General features: G+C 41.8%; 1 protein-coding gene across 1 annotated transcript; it reads right to left on the bottom strand.

Annotated features, from left to right (window-relative positions):
• Positions 1-987: 987 nt before the first annotated feature.
• On the bottom strand, positions 988-8,111 carry LOC124143504. The gene is made up of 8 exons (XM_046512505.2): positions 8,045-8,111; positions 7,192-7,425; positions 4,676-4,909; positions 3,861-4,094; positions 2,908-3,141; positions 2,593-2,672; positions 1,986-2,082; positions 988-1,464 (listed from the first exon to the last, which is right to left on the bottom strand). The coding sequence occupies exons 1-8, from the start codon at positions 8,094-8,096 to the stop codon at positions 1,199-1,201; spliced, it is 1,431 nt and encodes a 476-aa protein (XP_046368461.1). The 5' UTR covers positions 8,097-8,111; the 3' UTR covers positions 988-1,198.
• Positions 8,112-9,190: the final 1,079 nt, after the last annotated feature.

Genomic DNA, 9,190 nt, shown 5'->3' with positions numbered 1-9,190 from the left:
TGTGTGTGTGTGTGTGTGTGTGTGTGTGTGTGTGTGTGTGTGTGTGTGTGAGACTCTGTGTGTGTGGTTGTGTGTGTGGCTGTGTGTGTGTGTGTGTGTGTGTGTTTGTGTGTGTGTGTGTGTGAATCCGGATCATTGACGACTATATAATGCCAGCCCACTGAAATATCATGCCGCAATTTAACATGAATACCCAACTCAGACAGAGTAGCCAAACCGTCCTTGTTTTCGCCCGATATAAATTAATGCCGAGCGCCAGGCAAGGTAACAACACATACTTATCTTAACCAGACATATCTTTTGGTATGATGAGGCCTGGGATCGGGATCGACCTTCCGACACAGATACACTCCAATCTCGGCCAAATGTGGAATAGATTTTACGATTCAGATTGTATCATCAGCATGTTTATGTTGATGAATCAATATCAATTAGTGATGACATTAGGTGTTTGCGAAAAAGTGAGCGTTTCCTGCTCCACCAATCACAACACACGCAAAGGCAAGTCAATTGGTTCCTAAAAACACGGAAACATATGACACAAGTCACAACAGGAAACCTGTCATATTTTTGTCACTGATACATCAAATATGGAAATATCCTCCACATTTCTTCCATAAACCATTTTGAAAGCGTTGCTTAAGATTTGAATGTTGTAATCTTGATCAAACAACTAAAGTGAAATGTAGACACCAAACAATGGAGCTGCTGGAATATTGCTCGGCACAAAATGAAAGTTCATCCCTTTCATCATTCAGTTTTGTTGAGAGTTTACGTCACACGCTAACAAAGCTTCTGTGTGTTGTATTGGTATTATATCCTTCTCAAAAGAAGTTAAAGGAAACACGATTAACTATGATGAAAGAATCGGGTGTTCTTTAACTTTCTTTTAAGTAACACATGTCAATTTGTTATTTCACTAAAATATATCATAATACAACCAGTGTTCGACCATAACACAACACAATGATATTGCTAATTCTTTATTTACGAGTACATTGGTATAATAGTAGGTGTGTTTAACACAACGATTGTATTTAGAGGTGCCTTTGTACGATTGATTTGATTACTTTTCAAATCATCTTAGGTTGGACACTACTTTTGTAGACAGATGAATTTATTACAACCTATTTTAGACAAGATACCTTAATCATGACGACTGTAAACTAAATTACCAATACGTGTATCATTAAAGAACCTAGGGCGCAGGTATTGGCAGGGTTGCCAGACAGATGAAGTTCTCCTTCCTGTAACACCGTTCTTCCTCCCACTCCAATTGGCCGGCGTCGTTCTTCTCCAGGACGGCACAGTTATGTGGGTGCGTCTCAGAGGTAGAGGTGCTGCAAGTGCCCGTGCCGTTCACGAGTGGGGAGGTGAAGCCATTCAGGGGAACAATGTCACCAAGCAGATATCGCCACTGGAACCGGTCCAAAAGATTGGTCACCCCAATCCAGTATTCTTGACCTGAGTGACAGAAAATATGAAGTGTGTAACTCTTAAGCCATTACATGGTGGGCGGTAAATAATCCACTCGTAGCCAGACCAACGAGTGGTTGATGTTATCGGCAACATCTCGCGCCGTCAGGGTACATTGACAACCAACAAGTTCTCCGAGACTGACCTCCAGATCCAATTAATCGTCGCTAATGTTTATTTCGTGAAGTCCTGCAGATGAGGACAAGAGAAAAAGATGCAGTTAGATGATGCATAGCTTAGCCTAAACAGGGAGCTGATGTCTTGGCCAATGTCTCGTCCAGGTAAAGACGAGCCTTACCTGTACCATGTGTGAACTGCTGAAATTGAAATTGAAATTGATTTGGTCTTTAACATAAACTTTTATCATAGACCCCGTTGACAAAAACGCTTTCTTGGGTGGAACTCATACTGTTATCTAACACTGCCACAGGTCCAAGTGGAAACCTTTGTTGATCTGTTGATCGTGATATAGAAAAGCCAGGAAACAGTATAAGCGAGCTATGAATTACCTTTTTTAGCATTTGCAGCGAGAACACCGTTGACAAAGTCGCTCTGAGCCTGGGTTCGGATCATGGCCAGATTGCTTCCGATGATGTCACAGTATTCCTGTAACAAGAATCTCTGTACTTCAGTATTCATTCAGACTTCAAACACGCAAAGTATAATCCTACAGTACTGAATACACTAAAGGTTATTGAGTGAATCTGGTTTAACGCATTGTTTAACATTATCTCAGTTATTGAGAGAAAGTGGGTGAGTGAGTGAGTGAGTGTGTGAGTGAGTGATTGAGTGACTGATTGTGCGAGTTTGGTTCAGGTCGTGAGAGGCAAGCCAGGACAGACGCAGGGTTTAGTCGTTGACATATTTTGTTCAACCCACGAGAAAGGTTCGGTATCTGAGATTTCAGTCCAAACTACATAATTCTGGCTGGGCCATGGGACGCAACTTTCTTTGAATAAAGGTCCCTTACCCATTTGGCCAAACGTATCCTCCGACCACCCTTAAGTGAGTGAGTGAGTGAGTGAGTGAGTTTGGTTTAAGGCCGCTTTTAACAGTATTCCAGTTATATCTCGGCGTGTCAGCTTAATGTGGGAGGAAAGCGGTGTCGTTGTTTACCTTGGCGTCGGCATAGCTTGCTTGGAATCCAGAGAAGTAGAAACAGTTCTCGTCCAGCTGGAAGTGGTTGCAAGGACATTCTGTGGAGGAGTGAGTGAGATGGGTTTAACGCCGTCTTAACAAGTATTTCACTCAATGGATATACAACTTCTTTATAACAATGACTGCACTTAGTAGGTGCGTACACTTTGGTGAAACCAAATCGGATCACACACCGGGAAAACCAGGGATTACAAGTAGATAAATGAAACTACCATGTGATGCTATTTTATCCTCATTTGTCTTACCATCAGATAAATACAGTCATATACTTACGTAGCTGGACGCCTTCTAGGACCACCTCTACTAACTGAAGGATATCAGAAGCGTCGACCTTGGAGCTCTTTTTAAGACGGATGTACCTTCCGATTGGCGTCCCTGTGCAGTTGAAGGTCGTGGTCGACCCGGCGGCGGGGGCGGTGCTGCCGATTGTGGTGCACACTTGAGGCGTTCCTCCAAGAGTTGGGTTGTTGTCATGTACCTCGATGATGATGTTTCGAAGACGCTCGGCTGTGAATTTTCGGATGATTGAGTGATAATGTCTTACTGAACAAAAACAACGAGGTAGTCTCAAATAGTCTGGGCCAGGGAAACAATCTACCAGTCAATTCAGTATAACACGGGGTCCTGGAGTCATATTGTGACTTGCGAAATCGGACAAACCTGTCATGATACGATAAATATTCAAATGAGGTTATCTAGCAGGAACTACTATCAAGTGATAAGTGAGTGAGTGAGTTAATATTTTTAGTCACGTCGGCAATATTTCGGACATACAGTGACTAAATCAAGTTATACAGTAATATTACATTCATATAGACATTAAAATCTGTCGACAAAGGACAGTAAAAGCACTAGAATATCACAGATACAGATTTAAAACTAGTATGTTACCATAACAATGTGACTATTCTAAACAATACATAATAAAAATGGGCTACAGATCACCAGCAACTAAAGTTAGGCCACCATACTAGGGACCATGGGGACTTCTGCTTCCTGCAATCCGTCAAGAATTGCATACCTTCGGCGTACCTCGATCTGCTGATCGTGACTTGGAATCACAGATTCGCCTTGTTTGTTATTTTTGGATCCATTCAAGTGGCAAAAGCAAGCTTGATCTCTATTGTCTTTCCTCCTGCATTGAACTGAAACGCCGTCTTTAACATACTTTTTAAGACACTGTTCAAATCGGCGTTAAACCCACCTACCCATCTCACTCTACTTACAACAGCAGTCAGCCCTGTTGGTGATGGTGACTGAGCGGAGAAGGAAGTTGCTGCCCAAGTCGATGTCCATATAAGGCATAGTGTCTTCGACAGCTGTTCCAAATGTAGTGTTGTCAACGACGAAGTCGGGGCCAAATCCGCCGTCAACGGCAAGCTGTGGGCCGAAGTTCGTGGAGCCGAAGGTGAAGACTGAGGAGGAAGAGACCTGTGACCCGCCGACGGGGATCACAGCACCTGGGGGACAAACAATCATAGCTGTAGGTAAATCTCATCTCAAAACATATAAACCTATAGTTTCCTCTTTTCCTCCAAACACAGCGCTTGGGTGGCCCAATGTTCCAAACTCCGAGTTCGCCGTGGATAGTTGCGACCCCCAGCTGATCCTCTGAACGTTCGCTCGAATCCAAGGCTATGTTTGTTTGTTGTTTAATGTAACACTCAGAAACATAAAAGTTATATGACCGTGGTCTATAAATGATTGGGTCTGGACCAGACAATCCAGTGATTGTCATCATGAACATCGATCTGGAAACTGGAAGTCACTGAGCCATCCGTGTCGTCAAGTGTATTTATAATCGCATGGCGCTTGCTTCCACTAGAACACACGAATACTTTCAATGTTTCTATTGAGTGGCCATTTAACAATGCATCGGCATTCTTTTTATGAGAACTAATTATTCATTCATTAGAAACATTCACAGTTAAACAGAATGGAAAATATCACCGATAAAGTAGGTAAATGTGACACTATTTTTGTGATACTATTTTTGTTAGCCTCATCTTACCATCATATATATATACAGTTATATACTTACTTAGCGGAACGCCATCAAGGACCACCTCTACAAACTGAAGGATGTCATTTGCGTCGACCATGCTGAACTTGTTAAAACGGATGTACCTTCCGAATGCCATGGCCGAACAGGTGAACGTGGTGTTGGAACTGGCGGCAGGGGCGGTGCTGCCGATTGTGGTGCAGACTTGAGGCGTTCCTCCGAGTGTTGGGTCGTTATTGTACACCTCGACTCGGATGTTTCGAAGACGATCAGCTGCCAAGGTGGAGAGATATACACATGTACAACACAACCCCTTCAGTCGATTATTGTCTTTCAGCCTTTTATGCAAATTAGGGTAGTCGATAATGACCTTTGTTTCTAATATAAGTTTCTTCAGACATGCTAAAACGCTCGGCTGCCATGATGGAAAGAGTGGGTGATGATGATGATATCTTATGCGTCAATATCGTGGTAGCCTCAAATAGTCTAAGTCAGGAACACCTGGTCTAAATATCCACACCGTCGGGGCATGATAACATACAATCTGCCAGGTTACACAGTTTAACACAGGGTCATGTGGACATACTGTCACTTGGGAACTGGAGCGTTGATGACTGATATCAAGTTCAGCAGGAATGTGTTGTAATTGTAGGATTGCGCTCTCCATAGAATGTTCTTGAAGATATATATGCTATGTATGATCTCATTTCTGTACATGTTTCTGATGTAAAAGATATCTACAGCTATGAGGGACCACGATAATCATCTCGAGTCTACCTTACTGTGTACCAAGGGCAGAATAAGTCAACCAACACGCCTTAATCTGAATAGACTGCTTTGGTGGTAGCAAAGAACAGCATTGAGAACGATTGAGAAAGCTAAACGTGACACCTTTCTCTTTATTGAGGTAATATGTGATAAATATCATAGTGTTATTGATGTGAAAAAGCAATCCAATCAACTTGTTACTATACTCAACAACAAAAGTTCCTGTGACACCAATATTTTAGTGTATTTTTCAAACAAGTAAAGTTTGGTTTCACTATTGTAGTACATGTATGGAATCAAGTCACAAAAACGCAACTGCTCCAGAAAAGCATGCATTCCAAGGAAAAGATGACTTTTATGCAAGTCCCATGCATTTCACTTCCGAAGAATAGGTATAAAAACACGTGCGTTAACGGGATTCCATATGCATTGTTTAGCATCGTGCTGACAACAACCACTCAGAAAAACAACAAAATTACGCAATTATTCAACATTACGAAATGCCACGCCTGCCCGAAAATGAGCGTCTGCGAGCCATTGGTATGCTTGAAGCAGGATCGAGTCAACGTGATGTTGCAAGACAATTTAACGTCCACAGAAACACCATTTGGTGTTTATGGCAACGTTGCCAACAGACGAATGCAGTCAGAGACCGTCCTCGGAGTGGCAGCCACGCGTAACTAATAATCGACATGGCAACTGGATGTGCAGGGATTGTCGCCAGAAGACCCGCCTGGCGTCCAATATTGACAGGTATCCACCGTCAAGCATGTCTACAGTGGTGCAGACAGCGTCTATGCTGTACGGCCATGCAGTGGGGACAATTTATATTCATTCAAGAGTCTCGTTTTCACCTCAGCCTAAGCGATTGACGGACGTCGAGGTGAACGTTACGTCAATCATTGTGTCATGGAAGAAGATCGGTTCGGGAACGGCAGCGTTGTGGTATGGGTGGGGATGACAGCAAGACAGAGGACCCGTTTGATAGTGGTAGAGGGAAATCTCAATGGAAAACGCTACCTCGACGAGATCATCGGCCCTCTTGTTCTACCGTTTTTGCGTCATCATGGTCCAGGGATTACCTTTCAACATGACAACGCCCGGCCTCATATTGCTCGGCTTGTTCAGGATTTAAAACAACGTGAATGTCATCCCCTGGCCGGCTCGCTCCCCTGATCTCTCACCAATCGAGCACATGTGGGATGAGATGGATCGGCGCATTCGACGTCAACCACGTGTTTCACAGACACTCCAGGAACTCGAAACATGCTCCAGCAGTTATGGACAGATATCCCACAGGACTATGTGCGACGCCTGGTCCATTCCATGTGACTAAGATGTGTTGCTTGCATTGCAGCCAGAGGTGGACACACATGCTATTGATTTGTAAACTGACATTTTGGCATGTTCATGGTTTTTTTATGAAATCACGCATTTTCTGAAGTCAGTATGGCAAATTAAACCATTTGAACACTTACAGGAGTCTGTTGCAAACTGAAATTGTTTCAGATTAGGTAAAAAACATAACTTTGCATTAAATCTTATTCAACTTTTGTTGTTCAGTATTTGACCCAATAAATATTCAAATAAGGTCATCGAGCAAGAACTACTTTCAAGCTCAAAACATCGATGAAATGCCCAAAAAGTGACGATATGGGTTTCATGATGTGAGGACGGATCTGTGGACAATCAGATCATTTGACGATATGTAATTCTATTTATCTGTCTTTAACAGAAATAGTGTTCAAATCGGTGATAAATACACCTAACCATCTCACTCTACTTACCACAGCAGTCACCCCTGTTGGTGATGGTGACGGAGACGAGGAGGAAGTTGCTGCCCAGATCAATGTCCATGTAGGGCATTGTGTCTCCAACAGCCGTTGCAAACGTAGTGTTGTCAGCGATGAAGTCGGTGCCAAATCCGCCGTCAACGGCAAGCTGTGGAACGAAGTTCGTGGAGCCGAAGGTGAAGACTGAGGAGGAAGAGACCTGTGACCCAAGGACAGGGATCATAGCACCTGGGGACAAACAATCACAGCTGTAGGTAAATTAAATCCCAAAGCTAAAAACCTATAATTTCCTCTTTACCTTCAAACACAGAGCAAGGGTGGCCTCAATGGTTAAAACTCCATTAGCGCCAATGTTGCAAAACCCTGCATTATCTGCGATCCTGGATTCTGTGGTAACGTATACAGTGTTCTTATACCATGCTTGTGGTATCTTAGTCATACCTTAAAATTATATATGTAGTTCCGAAACATAACTTGAGATCCGAAACACAACTATGATACCCATATCAAATACAGAGTGTTTAGTCACCATCAAACCACTGAACAAGTCTTGTCCCCTTGTCCAGCTACACAGTAAAACTGATACATACGTATGTATATGTATGGTTATATGCCTGTTGGCGAGAATATACTTCTAAAGTCACCTTTCATACATGATCATGAAACATAAACATTGTGTATTATGTCCGAGCAAAGCACCTTTTAGCATCATCCGTCTCTACCTGTATATAATATCTGTATAACTGGGATACACAATGAAGACTTTATCTGCAGTATCATGTCTACACCGAACCTTTCCTAATAAGATTTGGAAAAGTATGGCCGAAAATTCGGTTGAAATACTTACCATGTGTCTCAGCAACCCCCAACACAACCACGAACAGAGAGATGAGCAGCATTGTAGACAGTCGGGATGATTCTAAGAGATAGGGTTGGTGTCTCTATTTTTATACCAAATATTGTAATCTTCTCGACGGGGCAGAATTAACCACAGTGGACCGGGCGTAATTTCAATTTACCTAACAGTTTGATATACCATTCGGTGAAGAAATTAAGCTATTAACTAAGTTTAATAAGGTTTAATTAAACAGATGTTCATTCTGATTGGATTCAGTGATATGACATATGAGAATGCAGTTTGATAACTAAGTCCACATTGTTCTTGGGATGCTGAACGGATTTCAGGTACACAGTATTATATGGCTGTATACCTATCCACCATTACAGTGGGAAAAGTGCTGAGAGCATCGTTAAGCAACAAACAAATAAATATTCCTTAGAATAGATAGGCACTAGTTGGCCTTGTATAATGAGAATATCTGATTTTACTTTCCCCATTGCTGACAATATGCACTTATATTTAAAACATTACATGGATCAAAGGACGTAACTATATATGCGCTAACATTGCTTTGAGGACGAATACTCAGGGTTTTTATCATAACCGAATGAATATTTCTTGAATGTTTGTTTATTCATTTTATAAACCGTTTTTGTGAAGGAGAATAAGGCACTACTTTTTCAAACGACTAATGGTATTAAGATGTTTTTTGGAGATTCTTCATATCCTCACGATATAGTCGTTATCGTACAGTGGACATGTCTTACTAATATATGCTAAGTGTTTTTCGCTTTTATAACCTATATCCATACAGGGATGTTATATAATTATGTCCCTTGTATATATTTATTTACCTGTCACTGTATTATCAGCCATTGCGTACTTCAACATAAGTATAAAACACTTTCTGTTTAATTTACAAAAAAGGTAATTAAGTTTTCTTGTCCGTTACGACACCACCTGACCCCTTTGGACAGGAACTTTAGACGATTGGTGAAATTACCTCATCCATTATGGCGCTGATGAGATCAACATCTTATTTGGAAACATTATCCCAATATCCTTTATCTTTTTAATCGATCCAATGACTGTGGCACCATGTTGTTCTTCAGAAGCAATCTAAATGCAAACTCGTCATAGGATCATATCAAT

Source organism: Haliotis rufescens, unplaced genomic scaffold, assembly GCF_023055435.1.
Source record: "Haliotis rufescens isolate VD_foot unplaced genomic scaffold, xgHalRufe1.0.p SCAF_8, whole genome shotgun sequence".
In the NCBI taxonomy this organism is placed as follows: Eukaryota; Metazoa; Mollusca; class Gastropoda; order Lepetellida; family Haliotidae; genus Haliotis; species Haliotis rufescens.
The sequence above is the reverse complement of the archived record's forward strand: the minus strand, read 5'-3'. Positions and strand labels throughout refer to the sequence as shown.

Bases quoted from the DNA above. Each gene is read 5' to 3' on its own strand.
- LOC124143504 (XM_046512505.2), bottom strand. From the start codon at position 8,096: ATGCTGCTCATCTCTCTGTTCGTGGTTGTGTTGGGGGTTGCTGAGACA. The intron at 7,426-8,044 runs GTAAGTATTTCA...GTTTGTCCCCAG, and splicing joins GGGGGTTGCTGAGACACATG to GTGCTATGATCCCTGTCCTT. The intron at 3,142-3,860 runs GTAAGTAGAGTG...GAAAATTCACAG, and splicing joins CAACAGGGCTGACTGCTGTT to CCGAGCGTCTTCGAAACATC.